The 24,486-nt window shown below is 43.3% G+C and overlaps 1 protein-coding gene across 1 annotated transcript in view; it reads left to right on the top strand.

The window, feature by feature from the left end:
- The window catches only part of HYDIN (HYDIN axonemal central pair apparatus protein), a 426,739-nt gene that overhangs the window by 196,812 nt on the left and 205,441 nt on the right, over positions 1–24,486 (top strand). The window contains exons 19-22 of the mRNA XM_061594057.1: positions 154–394; positions 18,212–18,355; positions 21,257–21,400; positions 21,621–21,934. Of these exons, the coding sequence (XP_061450041.1) occupies positions 154–394; positions 18,212–18,355; positions 21,257–21,400; positions 21,621–21,934 (843 nt within the window). The remainder of the gene's footprint in view (positions 1–153; positions 395–18,211; positions 18,356–21,256; positions 21,401–21,620; positions 21,935–24,486) is intronic.

The raw sequence follows: 24,486 nt of genomic DNA, 5'->3' as shown, positions 1-24,486 counted from the left end.
TGTTTTGTGTGGAATTCTAAACTGCTTGCTTTAACATGTGAGCTGCCCTGGAAATATACATTCTTTAAATAAATAAATATTTGCTTCCCCACAATATAGTCAAGGCAGTTCTTTTCTGGATCAAGACTTAGCCCCTCTCTGCTCCCTTTCTAGTTTGGATCCCTGCTGCTATCACTTCAGGATCACCAACCGTGGGCGTCGTACCCATCAGCTCTACTGGATGACAGAAGGCTTCCCCCCATTCCGCCAGCGCAACACCCTTCCTCCCATCAGTGCTAACACAAAGAGCAAGAACTCCCAGCTTCCTCTCTTTAAGCTTCAGCCACTGAGGATGGAGCTGACCCCAGGAAAGAGCATGGACATGGTACTGGAAGGATCTTCTGACATTCCCAAGGTAGAGAAACATTTTCTTTCTTTCTTTCTTTCTTTCTTTCTTTCTTTCTTTCTTTCTTTCTTTCTTTCTTTCTTTCTTTCTTTCTTGGTGGTATTTCAAGCTGTTGATTACTTATTTTGGAAATGAACCAACTTCTTTCAAGGATTGCTGGAATGCTACAAGTTGCCGTAGCAGCATCAACTGTGCTTCACGGTTGGACATGAATACTAGTTGCTAAGGCTTTACTTTTTACTATAGTTACCATATATTCCATCTCTAAATACTATATAAGGATTGTTATGACTGATATAAGAATTTTACAAGGTCTGATCAAAGCTCAGTAAATGATTTCCTCAGAGTGCTTAATTCAGGGATGACTAACCTTTTTCAGGCGTTGAGCCATAGTCAACCTTCCGGAGACCACATGTAAAAGTGGATGTGAGCAAAAACATTCCTGTTTACTCAGGCATTTGAGAACTTAAAAGAGACTGTTCCTGGCAACCCTGAAATCACTGGCTGAGAGACTGTTTTCAATTGTTTCTAGAATGCTTTTGCAGTGTTTATTATTGATGTGTTTGATGTCTGGGCTCCTTTGGGAGGAATGGTGGGATAGAAATAATGATGATGATGATGATGATGATGATGATGATGATGATAGAAGAAATGTAGCAGCCATCATTTATTGGAAAAAAACAAGCCAGTGACCGAGCTGTTAAGACAGGTTGCTCATAAATTAAGCACCCTCTCCTCTTAGCCTGGCCATTCTCTGCTCCTGGATTGGTCTGGTGGCAAGAATAGGGGAAGGCTTTCTCTGAGGCATTACTGGAGTGTTGTGCTAGAAGGAATTGGCTCCCTGGTGTGGCCTTTCAGGGCAGATATCAGGCGTCAGCTGTAGAAGACTGTGGCTTTGCTCCAGAGTGGGAGGTCTACATATGGAAGCCATTCCCTGCTGCAACTGAAAGCAGCTTTACTCGAATGTTTGGAAGCTGCCTGGTGGAAAAGCAGGGTATAAATCTGGTATGTAATAAACATTTTAATTTAAAATATTTTAGAAGAAAAATGACTAATACATAAAGTGAATAAAAAAGGCAAAAAGTAGTTTGGTAATTCTAGGAAGTATGCTGTGAGATTAATATAAAAATGAGATTGTGTATTTACATGTGGGCCCAGAAAATGATCATTAGGTGCCTGATGTAGTTCTAGCTGCATTGTAGTCCAAGTGTTGAGGGGCGGGATGGACAAACCTGTCAATTTCAGGGTCTCATTTTCCAGTCTTAAATTCAGTTTTCTACATCTTTTTTTAAGGTCTTCATTAAAATGCATTGTACATTTTAGTGTACATTTTCCTAATACAAACATTTTAATTGGAATTTTGTCTAATAAGCACATTTTTGCAGTCAATTTCCTCTAATATAATGCAATTTTTGTCGTTTCCCCTAATATACACATTTTGGTCCACTATTTTGGCTAGAGAAATGCACTGTGAAATTGGGACAAGTGCAAATTTTGAAGGACATATATATTTTGGTTCATGTATAATTTTGGGAAGTGCAATTTAGGTGTGTTCAAATTAAAACATGAAATGAACCAAATTTCTCCCCCATCCCTAGCTGAGGGTGGGCGTCCCTGGCCGTGTTACCTTTTGTGCTGGGAATGGCAAAGGGATGAGGGGACTCCAGGTCAAGTGATGAAGCCAGGCCATCCTTCAGGCAGTGTTATTCAGAGAGGCCCACCTAGGGACCCGCATCAGGCTTGGTTTTTCTGAGGAGTGTTGCCTGCACATGTTCAAGAATCCCCCAAGTGCACATGAGGAGAAACACTTGCCTGGTCTCAGCTTAAAACCACACCACACCACACCACGGGGCAGGTTGCACCTCAGTATCAGGGGACGTTTTTAACCCGATAAGAGACCAAAGAGTGTACTATTTATTGCAGAAGACCAAGGCTGATACAGGTATTTACAGAAATATAAAGGATTATTATTTACACAACATTTGATTGGACCAGCAACTTTGGAGTTAAGTCAGGTCAAAGTTTTATTGGTTGTGACCAAAAGCCATTGCAAATTTCAAAACAGACCCAAAAGTATACAGCAAATCACACTTTTATATATAAATACTGAAAATACTATGTATTCTATATTTTCTATGTTTATATTCACTAATAGGCAAAAAACATTGTGACAACCTTTCAAGTACTTGAAGAGTGCTCTCATATCTCCCCTCAATCTTCTCTTCTCCAGGCTAAACATGCCCAGTTCTTTCAGTCTCTCCTCATAGGGCTTTGTTTCCAATCCCCTGATCATCCTAGTTGTCCTCCTCTGAACCTGTTCCGGTTTGTCCAGCTTTTGTTCCAGACCTTGCTCTGCTGACTAGATCCATTTGCCCTCTTGTATCTCTCCCACCACCCAAGCAAACAACTTCCTAAAGGTGTGCTGTGCCCGGACCCTTAGCAATACCTGCACAGCCTGAGTGACAATTCAGTGTTCACTTCACAGCAGGAGAAAGAGAGCAATTTCTTTTCTCTTCTGAACACTTTGAAGCTTTTCAGTGTTCCTTTAATCTTTAATTAACCATTTATGTCTAACAAACGTTTCATTTGGAACCAGGCACCTTGTGCTGATGTCCATGGCAATGCACTTTCCTCTAGATCAGAACTGTGAGAGTAGGTGGCAGGGAGAATGGAAGGAGATCTCATTCTTGCCTGTTTGGGTCTGAAAACTTTCCCTGTAATTTTTGTAAATGGCAGGAAGTGGTAGAAAGCTAACTGCAAACACTCTAAATGATAATTGGCACTGAAGGAAACCAAACCCTTTGTGTAAGGCTTGCTTTCTTGTCCCTGCAATAAGGCCATCTTCTAGATAAGATTTTAAACAGGTACAACAGTGCCATGAAGCACATTCACTAATAGGCAAAAAAACCTTGCGGTTTAAGAACTTACCTATAGCCAACAGATATTCCTATCAAACTTTAAAAAGCAGGGGAATTGGGCAGCTACAGTGAATCCACCAGGGGAGCAGGAGACCTGACCTCCCCTCTGAGATACTGTACTGCCCTACAAATTTGTCAAAATGCAAACACCATTTGGGTTGGTCTTTCACAGTCCAATCCACTTCCTGTGTAGCTTGGAAGAATTTGGTAATGTGTGCCTCCCTGGGGAGAAGGAAGGAGGGCTGGAGTGGGCAGGGGAGGAAAAAGAAGGAAGAGGGGAGGGGAGGAGGAAGGGAGAGGAGAGGGGAAGGAGGGGGAAAGCAGGTCTGATCATTTGCATGCTTATTGAGTTCAATGGGGACTCCTATGCAATCATGGTTAGGATAGGAAAAACTGACCATGGGAGAGGAGGAGGGGGAAGGGGAAGGGGAGGGGAGGTTTGATCATTTGCATGCTTATAGAGTTCAGTGGCATTTACTTCCATGCAATCATGCTTAAGATAGGTAAAACTGACCATGGGGATGGGAAAGGGGAGTGGGAGGAGGCGGAAGGGGAAGGAGGGGATTGGAAGGGGACGGGTAGGGAGGGGCAAAGGAAGGGGGAGGGGGCAAGAGGGAGGATTGGAGGAAGGAGAAGGGTGGGTGGGTTTGATCATTTGCATACTTTTTGAGTTCAATGGGATTTATTTCTGTGCAGTCATGTTTGAAAATGGAAATGGACTGCCTTCAAGTCAGTCTCATAGAATCACAGAATCATAGAGTTGGAAGGGGCCTTGTAGGCCATCAAGTCCAACCCCCTGCTCACAGCAGGAAATCCACAGCTAGAGCATCTCCCGCAGATAGCTGTCCAGCCTCTGCTTGAAGACATCCAGCGAAGGGGATCCCACCACCTCCCTAGGCAGTCGGTTCCATTGCTGAACTGCCTTACTGTCAAGAAGTTCCTTCTAATGTCCAATCTGAATCTACGCTCCTGCAACTTAAAACCATTAGACCTAGTCCTACCCTCTGGGGCAGCAGAGAACAAATCTGTACCCTCCTCTATGTGACAGCCCTTCAGGTACTTAAAGAGTGCAATCATGTCGCCCCTCAGCCTTCTCTTCACCAGACTGAACATGCCAAGTTCCTTCAACCTTTCCTCATAAGACTTGTTCTCCATACCGGCTATCATCCTCGTCGCCCTCTTCTGAACCCGCTCCAACTTGTCTATATCTTTCTTAAAATGAGGCGCCCAGAACTGAACGCAGTATTCCAGATGAGGCCTGACTAATGCAGAATATAGTGGGACTATTACTTCCCTCGACCTGGAAACTATAGCTCTGTTTATGCAGCCCAAAACCACGTTTGCCTTTTTTGCCGCAGCATCACACTGCTGGGTCATGTTCAACTTGCGATCCACTACAATTCCAAGGTCCTTCTCACACGCACTACTGCTAAGCCGGGTATTTCCCATCCTGTACCCGTGCATTTTGTTTTTGTGGCCTAAATGCAGAATCCTGCATTTGTCTTTATTGAATGTCATTTTATTAATTTCAGGCCAATTTTCTAGTCTATCCAGGTCCCTTTGGATTTTATTCCTGTCTTCCATTGTGTTAGCTATCCCTCCCAGTTTCATATCATCTGCAAACTTCATAAGGCTTTCCTCCACCCCATCATCTAAGTCATTGATAAAAATGTTGAAGAGTATCGACTTATGTTGACCCTATGAATAGGGTTTTCATGGTAAATGGTATTCAGAGGTAGTTTTACCATTGCCTTCCTCTGAGGCTGAGAGGCAGTGCCTGGCCCAAGGTCACCCAGTGTGCTTCATGGCTGTGTGGGGATTCAAACCCTGGTCTCCCAGGTCGTAGTCCAACACTGACCTGGGGGACAGGCAGGGAGGGTAGGAGATTGGGTGGGTGGGCACTAGGGAGAGGGGAAGCCCCTTTCCTTTTCAAAAGGAAAACATTGTGAACAGTATCATTGCTTTTCAGCCTTTCCCCCACCTTTTTATTCTACAGCAGGCAGATGTAGCCTCCCACCCAAATTTAAACCAAAGCTGTCCCTGGCCACATCCACACCAGGCCTTTATTTCACTTTGGACAGTCATTGCTTCTCTCAAAGAATCTTGGGAAGTGTAGTTAGTGAAGGGTGCTGAGAGTTGCTAGGAGACACCCTGTTCCCCTCACAGACTCCAATCAGAGCGGCTGACTGTTAAACCAGTCTGGCTGCTGGAGCTCTCTCAATGGATCAGGAGTCTCCTCTCAGCACCCTTCACAAACTACACTTCCCAGGATTCTCTGAGGGAAGCCATGACTGTCTCAAGTGAAATCAAAGTCTGGTGCGGGTGTGGCCCCCCTGATTAGGCAAGCCCAGCAGCTGTGAGTCTGGCTTTTAGAACTGTGACAGTTGGTTCTTACTGAGCATGCCTGATGTTATCATAGGGTTCCAGCCAAAATTTATTAAATTAATTAAAAATCAGCCAGGCATTTAAAAAACTTTTAAACTGCAGAAGATGAAGGTCAGAGTATGGGGCAAGGTCAGTATTAGGATTACAGATACTCTGTGAACATGGCTGATTTTTAATGAATTTCAACAGATTATGAGAACACTCAGAGAAAAAAGTCTGAAAGGGCTCTGGGTTTTTTCTCTCTCTTTTTAGAGTTTTAACTCTCTAATCTCTCAGACTGTTTTGTGTATCACCATGAAAATTGAGAGGGTTGTTAAGCAAGCATTTCTGAGTTCAGTACTATAAGTTTTGTAAGGTTTTGTTTTGAAATGAGCTTATGGGAAGCATCAGAATGGCATGGGGGGTATTTTCAATTTAACATTGCGGAATGTGAAAAATCCAGGATAATTGTGGCTTTAAGAACTTTACTAGCAATTTGAAAAACATCACTCCAGAATTGTCTCACTTTATTACAGTCCCACCATAAATGTAGGAAAGAGCCACAGATCAGGCATCCCTTCCAGCACAGAAAAGAGAGGAAGGAGTTGATATTGTTCAGTTTGACAAGAGTGAGGTGCCACCAATGTATAACTTTCAAAGCATTTTCTTTGATGAGGAATCATAGAATCATAGAATAGTAGGGTTGGAAGGGGCCTATAAAGCCATCAAGTCCAACCCCTGTTCAGTGCAGGAATCCAAATCAAAACATTCCCGGCAGATGGCTGTCCAGCTGCCTCTTGAATGCCTCTAGTGTCGGAGAGCCCACTACCTCTCTAGGTAATTGGTTCCATTGTCGTATGGCTCTAACAGTTAGGAAGATTTTCCTGATGTCCAGTCGAAATCTGGCTTCCTGCAACTTGAGTCCATTATTTCATGTCCTGCACTCTGGGATGACCGAGAAGAGATCCCGGCCCTCCCCTATGTGACAACCTTTCATGTACTTGAAGAGTGCTATCGTATCTCCTCTCAGTCTTCTCTTCTCCAAGCTAAACATGCCCAGTTCTTTCAGTCTCTCCTCATAGTGCTTTGTTTCCAGTCCCCTGATCATCCTTGTTGCCCTCCTCTGAACCCGTTCCAGTTTGTCTGCATCCTTCTCACATGTCATATGACTGAGCCAAGTATCCCCCATCTTATAACTGTGCATTTGGTTACTTTTTCCCAAGTGTAGAACTTGGCATTTATCCCTGTTGAATTTAATTCTGTTGTTTTCAGCCCAATGCTCCAGCCCATCAAGGTCCCTTTGAATTTTGCTTCTGTCTTCCACGGTATTAGCTGTGCCCCCAATTTTGTATCATCTGCAAATTTGATAAGCATTCCCTGCACCTCCTCATCCAAGTCATAAATAAAATGTTGAAGAGCACTGGGCCCAGGACCGAGCCCTGTGGTACCCCACTCATTACTTCCTGCCAGTTTGAGAAGGAACCATTGATAAGCACTCTTTGAGTACCATTCTGTAACCTACTGTGGATCCACCTGATAGTTGTTTCATCCAGCCCTCATTTAGCTAGCTTGCTAATCAGAATATCATGGGGCACATTGGCAAAAGCTTTGCTGAAGTTGAGATACATTATGTCCACAGCATTCCCACAGTGTACCAGAGAGGTTACCCAATCCAAAACTGAGGTAATATTAGTCTGCTTTATAATCTGCTCCATAATTTCCCCAGGGACTGATGTCAGGCTGACTGGTCTATAGTTCCCAAGTTCCTCCTTTTTGCCCTTTTTGAAGATTGGGACACATTAGCTCTCTTCCAGTCATCCGGAACTTCACCAGCCCTTATCTTTTGCAAAGATAATAGACAGTGATTCTGAGAGTTCTTCAGCCAGTCCTTCAATACTCTAGGATGCAGTTCATTGGGCCCTGCAGATCTGAGCTCGTTCAAAGTAATTAGGTATTCCTTGACCATTTGTCTATCAATCTCAAGCTGCAATCCTGCCCCTTCAACTTCACATTTGCCAAGAGGGTCATAGACCCTCTTTTAGGAGAAGACTGTGCCGAAGTAGGAATTGAGCACTTCTGCCTTTTCTTTGTCACTTGTTTTGCCATCCTCATTGAGTAGCTGCACCACCATTTCGTTTCTCTGTCTTTTACTATGGATGTACCTGAAGAAAGCTTTTTTGTTGCTTTTGGCATTGCTCGCTATCCTCAGCTCATTCACAGCTTTAGCTTTCCTGACACCATCTCTGCAATTCCGTGCTACCTGTTTGTACTCTTCCTTTGTGGTCTGGCCTTCTTTCCACTTCCTGTATGTGTCCTTTTTTGTTTTCAGGTCCTCTCTAAGCTTTCTGTGAAGCCACATTGGCTTCTTCTGCTGTCTTCCCCCTTTTTTCTTGATGGAATTGTTTGTAATTGTGCCTTTAGAATTTCCTTTTTTAAAAACTCCCATCCATCTCATTAGGGTCGCTTGCTAGGGAACCTTTCCGATTATTGTTCTGAGTTTATTAAAATCGGCTTTCTTGAAGTCCAGAGTACATGTGTGGTTATTCTCAGCTTTTACTTCCTTGGAAATCAAGAACTCAAATATAGCGTGGTCACTTTTCCCCAAAGTTCCCATAACTGCCACTTCATCCATCAAGTTATCTCTGTTGGTTACAAGCAAGTCAAGGATAGCTGATCCTCTGGTTGCTTCTTCTACTTTCTGTAGGAGAAAGTTCTCAGCAACACAAGTCAGAAATTTCTTGGAGGGGCTGTGTTGGGCAGGATTTGTCCCCCAACAGATAATTAAAATCCCCTGTTACTACTACATGCCTCCTCAAAACATTGGCAATTTGCTTTGCAAAATTTAATCCCCATATTCTCCTTGATTGGGTGGTCGGTAATAAACTCCAACCACCATGTTCCTTTTATTCCTTGCCACATTAATTTTAATCCAGATACTCTCGGTGGAGTTACCAAGGTCATCTTCCTGTGTTTCTGTGCAGGGATATATATTTTTAACGTAGAGCACGCCTCCGCCTCCCTTTCTATTCCTTCTGTTCTTAAAACCAATGGAATGTACTATTCATTATTCTTTTCACATGTAAAGAAGTGATCTCTTTTATTACACCTTGACTCCTTACTTAAAATCTGAGGATTTCAAGCTGTCCAATACAAAATCATGTTTACTGCACACATGAATTAAAAAGTTAGCTTGAGTGTTATGTTTTAGCAGATGCTTACACATAACCATTTTCTGTGTAAAACACACATTGACAAAATAAAATGTTGCATTACAAAAAGGACTAATATAAGTGATATTAGAGTGCCTGTAAAATGCTTGATATCGCATAGGAATGCATGCAATCCAGGAGACTAAAAAAGCAAAATATCAACAGAGTGTTAAACTGTCCTTCCCCGATTTCTTAATGAGGGAAATAAGACAGAATGAAGTTTATATTGAACTGTAAACTCAATAACCAGGCTGCACTCCTAACCCCACTTACAGGCTGCAATAACCTCCCACTTATTGGGAGTAAACCCAATTGAATTCAGTGGGACTGACTTCTGAGTAGACATGGTTAGGATTGCAGCCATAGATGGTTTTGTGATAGCCACTTCATTAACTTTGTCTTTAAGATGCCACAAGACTTCGTTGTTTCCCTGCAAAAGAGTGACAGGGCTCCCCCTCTGGAAATGCATTAACTTTGAAAGGGAACGCATAGGAAAGGGAAGTGATTTGTTAATATCTGTTGATGGTGGAGATACGAATGTATATTGTGCAGTATATGTAAAAAAATAATGTAAATCTCTGCATCAGCAGGCAGAGAAATGGAAGAAAGAGTTGTGCAAAATAAAGCAATTGAAGCTGAATGGAAAACACCAGAGGAAAGTGCAAATGAATGTCAGAACAGATGGAGGCATGTCCATACATCCCCACCCTTTGCCCAAGGCTGATTGTCCTTGATTCTGGCAGCCACTTAAATTATTTTTATTGTTTTTGTTATTCAATCACATTCTACACACATCTCAAGGCTATATTCAAAATAGAAATAAAGTACTTAAAAATTCCCAATGTGAGAAGTATTAGGTCACAACTGGATATTAGTGTGACTTTTCTGTGAAAGAACAGTATGAGCACCACCTTTTCATCACCAAACATAACAGTGAAAGAAATCCCTAGGGTGTCACTGTGTACAGTGGTGGGTGGTGCCTACTAGACCTGGTTGGGCTGCTAAGAGGTCAGAGGGGTGTGGCAAGTGAGAGGTCATAGGACCGTGGCCAAGTTGTTCTGGTTTTCTCCCCATCTTGTCTTGCAAAGATATTGTACACACTCAAGCATTGCTGTTTTACAAATAGTTAGCATCTAACTGAACTGAAAAATGTCTTACTTTGGTTCAGAAGGGATCCCTGCTGCCATAGTTGCTTCTCTGCTGGCTGGCAGAAAAGCTGTCTGGTCCTCTCCCCATACTCCTCCTTTGCAAAGAAACAGTGGACACTTAAACATTGTAGTTTTATTTATATTTAACACCTAAGTGTTGGTTCAGAAGAGGCCTCTACTGTCATTTCTAGTGTGGGTTCATGCCACAGTAATCATACATTACTCAAAAGCAAGCCCCACTGAATTCCATGGGGATTGCTCTCTTAATAAGTATGTACAGGATTGCAGCCTGAATTGGTTAGTCTTAAAGGTGCCACGCAGGACTGTTAACAAGGGACCCCATACATTTCCAGACTTAGGGAAAAGTATTATTTTTCCTCATCTAGCTTACTCATTTTCACATCTTTTTTCCAAAATGAAAATCAAGTGGACTAGGACTGGGAGACTATGGTTAAAGTCACTACTCAGCCATGAAATTCACCGTGTGACCTTGGACCAGTCACAATCTCTCAGCCTAACCTACCTCACAGGGTTGTTGTGAGGAAAACATGGAGAAAAGGAGACCCTTGAATGCCGTCTTTAGCTCCTTGGAGACAAGGTGGAATGGGTATAAACACAATACAGTTAAATAAGAAATAAAGAAAATAAAAAGTTTGCCTCCGGCCTGCCTACCCCCAATTTTGATTTGGAGGAAGGTACCCAGGTTTGAAATCATGAAAACAAAAATTAACTTAGAAATAAAAGAAAAAATAATCTGTAACACAACCAGGGTATTTAGGCCTACAAACATTGGACTTTATATGTAAGTCCTTGGCCAATCCAATGCATGGCTGTCTGTTAGGATGAGCTTGCCTGGGTGGGATGTGCAGGCAGGATGCAATCTATGATCTTGTACTACATAAAGCCTCTGCAGACTGAGGGCTCATCCAGACAACTGTAAAATGTGTGACATGATCGCTTTGTGTTTTCATTATTTTTCAGTCGTCCATATGACGCTGCCCGCTTTTGCGCATTTTTGCATGGTTAAATCTGCTCCTGCAATACCGCAAATCATGCGATTTGCTTTTTTAAACCGGGAATCATCCGCTGTGCCTTCAGGCGCTCGGATCCAATACCGCGGACTTTACAGCTGTGGGCGTATGATGGGTGGTTCTTGGGCGGTTCCCCATATCCCTTCCCTCATTCTCAGCCAATCACATATTTCCACTGTTGAGCATGTGTGTGAATGTCTGGGGAAAGCCCGGGAAAAATGAACCTATCAGAGCAATGGTGTGGTGTTGGGGGGCCCCCCTGCAACTTCTACTGTGCAGATGCAAAAAAGTGCATTTGCGCAGAAGCAGCAACAGCGGTTAATTTTTAGCCAGCCTGCAAACTAGGCAGCCACTCAGGGTGAGATCTGCAATTGTAGTTGTTTGTAAACTTTTTCAAGGGAGAAAATACTTATCTTTGCCTAACCTCCACCTCCCACCCCTCACGCCCCGCATCATATGCCCTTCTTGAACATGTTGGTCTTTGCTTCCAGGCATCCAGAGTCGAGGGGGGGGGGGAAGAAGAGAAATAGAGGCTTTCCTCTTGGATTACAGACACTCACACACCCTTAGTCAATTTCGCTTTCCTGCCTGCAAGGCTACTCTCTTTGAGTCTTGTCCATTTCAACCACAGCCTGCAGGTGTTCGCAGCCCAGGTGAGCTGAAAAGCATACAGTCCCTTTTGCGAAATATGGCAAATACAAGCAAAAAACCCACAGGAATTATTGGCATATAAGTGGTTTGCTAGAGTGTCTCAGCCACCCGCAACCATAGAGACTGGTGGTCTACCTTCCTAGACATGACACATCGTTACTTGCTGTTCTGGAGAAATAAGTGGAATTGCAATCATGTGTATCTCCAGAAACGTTAAAGGTAGAAAAGCATAAAGTCGGTTTTGCAAAATATTGCAAATACAAACAAACAAAAATACTGGAATTATAGGCATATAAGTGGTCTGCATGTTTCTTTTATCAGAGGGAACACCGCAAAGCCTGTGCTGGTCGCTTCAGTGCAGATTGACACAGCAGCACGCGGGGCTGTTTGCCCGCATTCCCTGCCCAAGCTAAGAGCGGCCACCCGTGGGGGGGCTGTTTGCTTCCCTCAAGGGCAGCATTCCTGCCGCCGAGCCACATAACGGTCCAGAGCTGAACCCTGCAGTGAATGAGCCCAAGGGTTATGGGGGGATTCGCCCGGCGATTACAAGCGCTGATCCCTTGCACTGCCCACAATCCCCCTGGACGGTCAGGGGCACCTGGAGATACCCCCCTGGCCGGTGCTGCTCCAGAGTGATGAGTGACAAGGAACTCCATTACAGCCACTACTACCAAACCATCAGGAAATTCAGACTTTTGCACTCGTACGTTCAAGCGCATGTGCCTTGTTGTGCTTTGTTGCAAAGGGGGAGAGGAGCATACGTCATATTTTTGCGGACCAATTGGCTGATAGGGGGGAGTGTTATGGGCAGAGCTGGGAAAAAGCGAGAAGAAGTACGGGTCCTCTCGCTGCGTGTGTGGGCACAAAAAAAGTGGGTTTTTTTATTGGGAAAGAGCGAACAAACAGGCAAAGTGAGGACTGTCAGATGACGAACCAGATATGGAAAACGTGGATTATCCTGCTCCGTTTGGATGAGCCCTGAGTTCTCCTCTGAACTCTTCCCTCTCTTATTTTTTGCAACATTTTAAGTTTACCAGAGTGTTTATAGTCTTTTTATCCTTACAACATCCCTGTAAAGTAGATCACAGTGCAATTTTAACAAAACAACAAAAAGAACATTACTAGCACTTAAAAAAAACCCTCCAACAAATGTATTATAAGTATAAGTGTTTGGGGGCTAAAGTCCATTTCATCAGATGCATAATTATTGGTAATCCATGAAAGTTTATGGAGTAATGTATTTGCTACCCTATAAAGTGCTACATACTGTCTGTCGTTAAATTTCTGCTGTAACCCTTTACTAGTTGGCTACCCCTTTGATTGAAAGGATACCAGAGTAACATATCCAACACCACACAATGAGCCAGTGAGAGAGAAGGATTTTTGAGTTAAGTCTGAAGTTCTTCTGGTGTGCTTGTTTTTTTAAGGTATAAAGACAAGGAGATTCTTACCAATTGGTTTACTAAGGAAGAGGTAGTATTCTACCAAATCAAAGTGTGATGCAGCCTAAAGGGTTTAACTATAATAAGCAACACCAGCTTCTCCTTACAAACCAGCCTCCTCTCACAGACTTTGAGCAGAGGAGACATGATAATTAGGAACTATAAGCCTCAGAAATAAATGGCATGAGCATGCACAGAGTGCATCTGACTCACCAGTGAGGAACCTCTGTTTGTATTTAATGAGGTGACTCCACAACAGGTATAAACAGTTCATCTTCTAATCACCACAGCAGAAGAGCCTCTGGATTACGCCAAAGGCCCATCTAGTCCAGCATCCTGTTCTCACAGTAGTTAACCAAATACACACACATAATGTTTAAATCCAAGGAAAAAGGTATGCACAAGCTCAGTTGTGGATATAGCTGTCGAACTACTCAACTGCCTCAGTCCTTGAGCCAGGACCACTGAGTCTGTATCCACCACCCATGTGCCGGTCCATGACTGCGGCTTCCGGATTTCACAGTCCTGCCCCTGTTGCCATTCTCTGATCACCAATAGTTTGATAATTACTGTATTCCCTGGGGTCCCCTTTCTTTGGAATTGGGATGTATATTGAATGCTTCCAGTCTGTGGGCCATTGTTTAGTTTTCCATATTTGTTGACAATTTTTTGTCAAAATTTGGACAGATTCCGTCTCAGTAACTTGTAGCAGCTCAATTGATATACCATCTATTCCTGGTGATTTGTTTCTTGCAAGTATTTGAAGAGCAGTTTTCACCTCACATTCTGAAATTTCTGGTTCTTCTTCATACAATTCCTCCGTGAATGAATCTGTCATCCTTACATCTTTTTTACAGAGTTCTTCAGTGTATTGCTTCCATCTTCCTTTTATTTTAACTCGGTCAGTCAGTGTGTTCCCCTGTTGATTATTCAACATCCCTACTCTTGGTTTGAATTTCCCTTTGATTTCTTTAATCTTTTGGAATAGGGCTCTTGTTCTACCTTTTTTATTATCCTCTTCTATTTCTATACAGTAACTATTGTAATAGTTTTCTTTGTCCCTAGGTATTAGTTGTTGTATAGTTGCATTTAGGGTTCTGACTGTGTTTCTATCTCCTTTTGCTTTTGCTTTCTTTCTCTCTTTAACCATTAGAAGAGTTTCATCAGTCATCCATTGAGGTTTTTCTTATTGTCTGTCATGAAATTGTAAAATTTCTATGAATTGTTAAATTGATTTTTAATATCATGTCTCAGTACAAAGAACTCTGGGAGTTACATCTTGTCAGAAGACAGGCCTCTGGAAAGGCAAAAATGTTACGTTTCGTTCCCAGCTGAAAGCAGTTAGGGAGGCCTGAATAGAAACACCTGGTTATCTTTGCTAATCAGTGAGAGCCTGGTACTCAAGGACATGCAGGCCTGTGAAGGTTAAGAACACAGTTGGGAGGAGGGCCTGCAAGGTGCGAAAAAGTGAAGAAGCTTCAAGAAGGGATTACATCAGAAAGCCCCTGATTGGTTAATTAATTCTGGACCGTTGGGTTTCATTTTCCTTAAGTATAGGGCTTGAGACCCATAGCCTTTGTTCCCTTTGAGAGGTTCCCTCTGGAAGGTTTCCATGGATGATGCCTATGGGTGTCCATCTTGCTGGTGGTTGCCTATGTAGGGTTCCATTGTTTTGTACCTGATGCTATTCTCTCTGAGGAGATATGAAATTACAACCAACTACCTCCTAAGTAAGTAGACAGGCTAGCTAGGTTGTTATTTTCTTGTTGTGTGTGTGAATTCTCTTATGTATGCCTAAACCCCTGGTTGGGTGGGTGGTTTTGAGGAATTGTTTTGCTGCTATATTTTGATGTGTACTTATATTTTCAATAAAGCTACTTCTATTTAACCTGGTGTGTTCATTGAGGGTAAGGGTGGTTCTGAATCCAGCACCTTGACCATTCAACTACGAAACTACCAAGGATAAGGAAGTTAAGCCTAAATCTAATTTGGGGTTTTACCAGAGGTTTCTGGACAAGGAGTGTAAGTTTGGCTCTTGTCTTATTGAACCTTGGTTTACCTATTTTCTGGGCTTTGAGTTCCCCTAGCTCTGAGTTGAACCAGTGAAGGGGTGGTGGCAGCGAAGGGGTGGTGGCAGCCTATCTTCTACCTTGCAGGGTTGGTGTTGGTTTGCACAGCCTTGGCAAGGGGAATTTGGTTATTGGGTTCCAGATCAATTGCCCTAAGGGTGGGAATTGGGTCTGAAGCATGCAATCCGTGCCCTGAGGGGGCGGAGGACCATGACATGGTGACAGTGCGGTTGGGATCGAGACCATACTTGCACCTGGTGAACACACTGTGTAAGTAAGTGCATTGCAGCAAAAACTAAATTAAGAGAGACTTCTGGCACAACTTTGTTGTTTTGGGTAGTTAAGGCTAGTGGCAGGATGTTGCAGAAGCCGCTGACTAGATCCCAAACAGCTGGGGCTATTGGAGCCACAGAAGTCGAGGAAGGGGAGAGCAGCATGTCACTTCTACAGCCTGAGCCGCTAGAAGGGAGTGCGTCTGTCCAGACGTTTCTTTTACAGCCTCCTAGGCGAGCGGAGCTTGCAGCAGCCGAACAAGCTGAGGAAGAGGAAGATGAGGAGGAGGAGGAATTGCCTAAGGGTTTGCAGCATTACCTGGCAAAACAGATGCAATTGCTGACCCTACAGTTTGAGGCTATGAGAGAAGACCATTTGAGTTGGGAGAAATATGACCGAGCTCGTGAGGACAGAGAAAAGCAGAAATGGGAGTTGAAAGCTCAAGAGAGACAAGCTTGTGAGCAGAGGCAAACAAGGGGAATTTGGTGATTGGGTTCCAGATCAATTGCCCTGAGGGTGGGAATTGAGTCTGAAGCATGCAATCCGTGCTCTGAGGGGGCGGAGGACCATGACATTGTCTTTTTGCATTCTTCCCTGATCATGTCTCTGACTTCACTCCATAGTTCTTCTGGTTCTCTATCAGCTAGATTTAAATTCTTCTGGGATGTTATATAAATTGTATTTTGGCATTATGATTGCTTCGTTGTTTTTCTTTAGCTTTACTCTGATTTTCAATATTACCAATTCATGATCTGTACCGCAGTCTGCTCCTTGTTTTTGCAGAAAGTATGGAAGTTCTCCATCTTCTGCTACCAATTATATGATCGATTTGATTCTTATATTGATCATTTGGTGATGTCCATGTGTACAGTCTTTTGGTTGCTAAAAAAATGTGTTTGCAAGAAACAAATTATTGGCTTCACAGGATTCAATAAGCCTTTCTCCTGCTTCATTTCTATCTCCTAAGCCCCATTTCCCCACAATTCCTAGTTCTTCTCTTTTCTCTACTTTTGCATTCCAGTCCCCCATGATTATCGGCACATCTTGTTTTGGTGTGTGATCAATTTCTTCCTGTACTTCTACGTAAATTCTCTCCAATTCCTCTTCTTTTGTGTTTGCCATTGGAGCGTAGACTTGGATGATGGTTATGTTAAGAGGTTTCCCGTTTAATCTAATTGGTATCACTCACTGAAACCTTGCGTTGTAGCTCCTAATTGCTTTTGCTACATCACTTCTCACTATTAAAACAACCCCATTTCTTCTTAATTTCTCATTTCCTACATAAAGTATTTTGTAGTTGCCTGGTTGAAAATGTCCCATTCCTGTCCGTTTTAATTCAGTCACACCAAGTATTGTAATGTTGTAATATCTAGTACTTCTCTGTTCCCTACTTTTGCATTGCAGTCCCCAATGATTATGAGAGCATCCTGTTTTGGTACGTGATCAATTTCTTCCTGTACTTCTGCATACGATCTCTCCATTTCCTCTTCTGTGTTTGCCATTGGAGCATAGACTTGAATGATGGTTATGTTGATAGGCTTCCCATACAAAAGCCCCATACTTCTGTCATATCTAAAAGGCACACATACATTTATATCTGCAGTTCCAAACTGAAATGTGACACACAGACACATGAAGCATTTTTTAAAAACTTAAAGAAAAACAAAAGTGCCAACCCCCCATACTTCTCTCAAAACTAAGAGACTTACACAACCTCACAGTTCCAACAACACACAACTTGCAACACACACAGAAGCCAACCCCCACCTTTTCTCCACCCAGTCGTCCTCCCCATTCACATAAATAATTGCAAAGGATGAAGAAAAAACAGATACTATAAAAAATACACATTCTGTCCACCATTGCTCTTTTTAATCATTTTTTTAAAAAAACAAGCTGCTCCAGGAACCACACCCTTCTTCTAGCTAGCTACAAAGAAGGTGCTTTGAGGTGTGATTTTTTTTAAAAAAAACCAACTCAAGCATGCTTGGAACTAATGTATGATTCTGATACAGGCTAAAGGCTACCGCACTGGGCTGCTCTTGAAGCTGTCCTCCCTAATCTCTCTGACTCCTCCCTAATTTGCTATACCCGCTGTACTAGATAGCCCTCATAACAACAGATGGTGTGGAATCCTTTCTAGCAGGGGCTGGAATACAGGCAGACCTTGCCCCCCCCCGATCACATTTTTTTTCTGCTTAGAGACACATGGGAGAGACCTCTTTGCCATTGCTACACTTTTGGATTTGGATTGGCTGAGTGGTGCAGAGATCTGATTAGTCAGAGAACAAGAGATTGACAGAAATGCCTCCCCAAGCCTCCAGAAGGCCATAGAAGTATAAAATGTTTGTGGGATAGGAAAAAGTGTGGTTTTGGGGAGGGGGATTAAAAAAATGCTTGGCATTCTCCTTGGGAGGGCTGTGCCTTGGTAGCCCCAGTGGACCAACCTCCACTGACTGTGTAGCAAGACATTATACAGACAGCCTTGAGGCTCACAAGTGCCATTTTCTGGTGGTGTAGAATTCAGGGTATATGGAATTGTCAGGAAGCAAACTACTGAAAAATAGAAATTTCTTTCTGCCCATTCTTTCTTCGTATGGTGCCAAATGGTGGCCAAAGATGTAGTTGCTGGGGAAGTTCATGGCTATTCATCTGCTGGAAGCACCACAAGCATCCAGCCATTTTTGTTCTGGTGACAAGCTGTGGTCTTTCCATTTACAGGTTGTAAAGGAAAGGCTGCTATGCCATGCTATCATAGGGAAGCAATCTGGGAAGGAGCTTATCTTGAAGGTTGATGTCATCTGTGAATTCATTGCACCCATTCTACAGATTTCCTCCAGAGATATCACTTTCCGAGTAGAGAAGGTTAGTCTTTGGACCCAAGTTTGCACTTTGGCATGTTATAAATGGTTAGCAGAATGAATGGAGCATGGAGGGGAGGGAGGGTTGTGTTCATATGAGTGCAGAAAGCACAAACATGCACTCAATTACATTTCAGCTTAAAAGAGGTCCAGTTGTTCTCTCAGAAGTCACAAGGGAACTGTCAGAAGAGTACATTTTGACTTCATTCCTGCAGAAGCATGCTTGCCCAAAGGCCAGGCTAAGATTCATTTGGCTTTATATCAACTCAGGGCAGAAATATGTCTTGAGGAAAGACTGAGCTTCAAAACAGAAATTATTTACTAAGAAAGAATGGAAAGATACATTGGAACAATCCATAAAATTGAGGGCATGAGGGTTGGATAAAACCCAAAGATTTGCAGGATGTGTGTGCATGAACTGCACTAGACAGGTTCTTCAGTCTGCAAAGAAAGAATCTTACCTCCTATGGCTTAATATGCCAGGATGTTAGGCTTAATATTCTGCCCTAATATTCTGTAAAGGTAAAGGTGAAGGTGTCCCTGCACTTATAGTGCGAGTTGTTTGAGACTCTTAGGGTGACGTCTTGCGACATTTACTAGGCAGACCGTATATATGGGGTGGGATTGCCAGTTCCGTCCCCGGCCTTTCTTTACCCCCCAGCATATGCCGGGTACTCATTTTACTGACCACGGATGGATGGAAGGCTGAGTGGACCTCGACCCCTTTTACCGGAGATTCGACTTCCTCCTTCCGTTGGAATCGAACTCCGGCTGTGAGCAGAGCTTCGGCTGCGTTACTGCCGCTTACCAATCTGCGCCACGGAAGGTCTTTAATATTCTGTACTAAATATTAATATTCTGCAGTAAATAACTACAGTTTGTGGTTTGCTTTATTGTAGCTTTCCCCAGTCTGATTCCCTCCAGAGTTTTGGGTCTGCAGCTCCCATCAGCCCCAGCCAGCCCATCTGTAGTTGCTGTAGTCCAAAATAACTGGAGGGCTCCAGCTTGGTGAAGACTGTTTTATTGTATAGTTTAATTTGTCATTTTTGCATTTAATTGTTCTTTTGTATAAACGAAACTTTCCTTTGATTTAATATAATTGAGCTTGAAGTCCATCATAGGGCAATGCCTTTATTAGGCCAACCAAAATGTCACAAAGTAGTGGACAACTTACAAGGTCTTCAGAACTCTTTATCAGGTTAATTGAAGAGTGGGGAACCTTTTGCCCTTCAAATGTTGTTGAACTTCAACTCCTGTCATTCCTGACCATTGGCCATGCTTGGCTGGGGTTGATGGGAGTTGGAGTGCGACAGCATCGGCCGGGCCACACATGTTCCTCACTCCTGAGCTGGATGGTGAACAACACAAGGTGAGTCAGAGAAAAAGGTTGGCTGGTGGTGAAGCCATTCATGTCTACTTTACCACCAGTCAACCCCCCCCCCCTTCATTGTTGACTATCTAGCCTGACGGAAGAGTTCTGGAGCACTCAGAAGCTTGCATTCTATTTTGTGACATTCTGGTTAGCCTGTCAAAGCTATTACTCCACTATAGAGTCTGGAATTTTTCTTATGGGGTAACATGGCTAGCTTTTGCATTTTGTATGACTTGGAACATAGTGAATTTAGCCATACAACAGTGGGGTCCTAAACTAGAGGAAGAGGATCTTAAACCACCTGAAGACAGGACTTCATTCTCTGGGATTTTTCTTATGGGCCAACACAGGTACTTTTTTAGGGCTTGACATGTTAAGGGGTATATTGTTGGGATGTTCCTTGCTATTTTGCAATAAAAGCCAAGTTAGCTATGGCCTCAAGGAAGTTTGCTTGACTTTTGGATACCCCCATCCAGGATGTAAGCTATCAGGAGCTAGGTTCTTCTTGATCCCCTCCCCGCAATCTGTATGGACTAACTGATAGAAATGTCTCAACAGGCATTTTTAAAACACTAGATTTTTAGTCAGGAGTGGACACCTATTGGGTGGTTAAATGTGTTAGCAATTGCCACTTGAAGGTCTCTGTGGTAGTTTTTAAAATCCAGCTAGGCTAGAGACTTTGCATCTCCTAGGATGGGACAATTACATGTGGGCAAGGACAGGTATGATGCACACAACTATTGTGGAGGGACACAACTACAGAAAGAACATGGGACATGCTGCACTTGCTATGATCATGGTGGAGCCAAAGAACAACATGCTTGACTCCAGAGACAAAAGACCACAAGACACAGAAAAAGGCAAATAATGTGTCCATATGCAGAATCAAAAGAAGCACATCCTCCGCAACCACATTGCTACACAGATCAGAAGTTCCTGACTTTTTTGCACATTTGGAAATGTAAGAAACTGTCCTGGGCACTACAAAATACCTAATCCACAGAAGGAAAACTGGCAATGACCAGAACCTCCATCCCACCCAAAACAGTCAAAAACACCTATGCCACCCCAAAACAAATAAAGCACAGACAAAAAAAAAAAATGGAAGCAACTCCCCTAACCAGAAACAACAACAAAATAACAACAAAAACCACCCTGGGTCTCTTTGAAAAACCAAATAACAAACCCCAAAACATTGCGGGCAGAGGGCACTGGCAGGTGACTAGGGGGTTGTCTGAGGGCCCCATGGTGCCTACAGGTGCCACATTTGGGATCCCGGGCATAAAGTGCCAAGTGGCAATTAATAACAGTCTAGCTGGCTGTTAAAAGCAGTTCTGCAAGGAGTTCAAAGAATACTTCAAATGTATACAGCTTACATTCATGGCCATGTGTCATCATGGAATATGGAAGGGCTTGATAGCAGGGGATGGGAAGTGATCTCTGCTTGATCACTTGGTTCTGTGCTGTTGTACACCAGGATATGTTTTTCTTCTGTTGTTTTATACATCTCAAATACTTTTGCTTCCCCTCCAGAATCCCAGTGATATATTGACTGCCCAGTATGAGCCTCTGACCTTGAAAAACATTTCCTGTTTGCCACTCAACGTCATCCTCTCTTTGCAAGAGCCCTTTGCCCTCTGTGATACTGATCATGAAATGCTGCCAGCACCCAATCAGGTATGAGGAGTCTCTTTTCACTTCAGGCCTCTTAGCAGCTCTTTGCAGCTTCTGGGTATGATTCAAGCTGCTGGTTTTGACCTGTGCAATTCTTTGCAGCACTGAGAATCATCTCCAGTGACTGATGATGCAGAAGCCATTTTCAAAGAACTACAGTGAAGAAAAAGTCGATCAGTTATTTATTTATTTTTTCAAAAACCATATTTCTTTCCCAATTCAGCCCTTAACTATGGAAGTTGGAGAGATGTACCACCTTTGTATTAGGTTTGACCCCATCTATAGAGATGACCTGTACAACCGAGTAGCAGAAGAAGTCTTGACTCTGCGTTACCTGGAGCATCCCCATGTGGACCACATCAGCCTGCGGGGAGAAGTGCATTTCCCGAACCTCCACTTTGAGACTATGGATCTGAATTTTGGCTGCATCTTGAATGATACAGAAGTTGTCCGTGACATCAATATGACCAACTGCAGTCCCCTTCTTATTAAATACCGCTGGTCCTTCATGACAGATGACTGTGAATCCCTGATCAGGTAAGAGAAGCAATGCATCCTCTCTTGGATATGTTCTTTGATGTTTCCAGCTATTCCCAGGGCATGGTCTCAAGGTGCATGGCAGCCGTCTCACTGAGGCTAAGCTGGTCTGGGTCTCGACTGGAGATGCCTGGGAACCTCATGTACACCACCTTGAGTTCCATGATGGACTGAAGGTTGGATATGAATGTATTAACTATGCGCCATTTATGTAGCCTATAAACTCTTGAAATCTGCATTTGGATTTCCACCCAGCAACATCCTATCATGTCTTGCCCTGGCCTGAGGGTGTGGCTGTTCCTAGAGTCTGAAGATGATCCCCTATAGCTCCTCCTGTTCCACCATCAGGAGTATGCAACTGCAAAATAGGCTACTGCCCCTTTAAACATTGCAGTCCCAGCAGGACACCGCTTCCAGAAAACCAAGCCTTCCCAGCCTTTTTATGGCTTCTGATGACTCTTTGCTGCGACAACATCTTCCCAAACTCAGCTTACAAGGCACACTGGGAGATGCCTAGGATCCCAATTTACCTTGCCTTCTTCTGGGCATAGGGATGTCAGAGGATTGTGATCCAGGCCAGATTTTGCTGTGAGCACCCCCCCCCCCTTGTCACATCAAACCAGTCCTAAGAACAAACTATAGACTTATGATTTAGTCTACAGATCTACAAACCTTTCTGAGAACAAGTTTGTCAATTGTACTTACCAGGTGAACTGAGGGTTTGCTCTTTTTTCTTGTTTTAACACTGTAAATCTGTTTGGTAGAACTTCAGAGCATGGGTATCTATGCTGCTCTGGGTAAAAACACTTTTAAAAATGGTGCAGGCAGCTACTGTATGCCATTTCCTGTGTGACTGTAGGTTCAAAGGGGAACTGTTGCTACCACCATCAGTACGACATGGGGGCAGTCATTGTTTTTATGTACATTCACACAGGAAGAGTCCACTTACTTATCTGTACCATTTTAAAAAGTTTTTTTCACCGAGCGCGCGCGCGCGCGCGTGCGCGCGCGAGCCCCTGGGTCACCTCATAAGTACTCCTCATTTATGAGCATGTGTTATTCTAATGTGTAGATATTTAAAGGATTTCCCCAATAGCATCCTACAAAGTGTACCCAGGAACAGGGCGGGACATTCTCAAGATGTCCACATCCAAAGCAGGATGGGACAGACTGGGATAGATTTGTCCATCTCTATGTGGACCCGACTTGGAGAGGAAAAGGCTTTGAGACTAGTTTCTCTGCAGGATCCAGTAGGACAGGATACGTTCCAAGAAATGTTTTAAGTACACATGACCTGCTCCATAATTTATTCTGTCCCAGAAATTCTGTCTATTTTCCTGACTTTATCAACAAACATACTGCCAGTTGTCATTTGTAAAGTAGGATTAACTACTGTAAGGCCTGACACTTTGCCTTGAGGCAGGGACTGGATCCAAGTGCAACAGGTTATAGGGCTTAATAGGCCCACCAATTTTCTATTTTTGAGCCATTGGCCTCAGGAGCACCCATGAAATTAAATTCCTTTAGGGCCACTTCATTGGATATTTGGACTGAATGTCCCTCTTGTTCATGATTTTTCCCCATCTGATAAACACCCTGAAGGAACTTTGACAGAAGGAAGATGGAAAACATAGGTGGCTTCATTACTTGAATGCCAGGATTTAAGGCAAGTGGTAGAACAGTCGAGAATTTCCTCAGGGCAAGAAACTGATCTTTTAGAACTGACAATCTGTCCACTCAGCGGTCAAGACAGTCTCTCATGTGTTCATTTAAGAGCTGTGCCTTTAATACATGCAGACTGGATGAAACATTGAGCTAAGGAAAGAGTATAATTGCCTGAAGCTCAACAAGCTCTGAGGTCACTTGCAGTGCCTCCCTTGTGTCTCTGGTACAAAGGAGAGAGAGACAGAGTGAAGGAAGCTCAACTATTTGTTACAAATGCTCTCAAAGCACATTTTTTCTTGGGAGTAAATCCATATCACAGAGCCTAAGCCCTGAGGGTAAGCAAGCAGCCATAGCTAAGCCTTGAGTCCACGACAGAAATTCCTAGGCTATCACCTGTCTATGCAAACCCAGCACCTCTTGATATGCGAACAAAAAATTAAAGCCATACTCTATTTCCCTGCTCTTTTCTCTCTGTTGATTATTAATTCATGCACCACCATCTTTCACCCACCATTCATCCCTGCTGTGGGTCTCGCTATCCTTTACAAATCCTTTAGCTACATTCTAGCTGAATTTCAGCCTTCAGCATGTCTGCATCTGCAAAAAGCAAGACACATGTCACCTTGTGGTGGATATACTTCCATGAAACCAGGCACTGTAAATGTAAATAATCACATAACATTGAGGTTTGTGAGACAGCCACACCTTAGCCTGTCCTTTGGACATCAGTGGCATCATTTATGAGATCAGAATGCAACATCCATCACAAGGTGACCATGGAAGTCAAAGTCACCTTGGAAGAAATGGCCAAGTGAATAATCTGTTCTGCGCCAGGAGCACAACTGGGGAATTGGATAGGACGTGAGAAAGAACAGAAACCTTGGCTT

The sequence above is a fragment of the Rhineura floridana genome, chromosome 13, assembly GCF_030035675.1.
Source record: "Rhineura floridana isolate rRhiFlo1 chromosome 13, rRhiFlo1.hap2, whole genome shotgun sequence".
Classification (NCBI taxonomy): domain Eukaryota; kingdom Metazoa; phylum Chordata; class Lepidosauria; order Squamata; family Rhineuridae; genus Rhineura; species Rhineura floridana.
The sequence above is the reverse complement of the archived record's forward strand: the minus strand, read 5'-3'. Positions and strand labels throughout refer to the sequence as shown.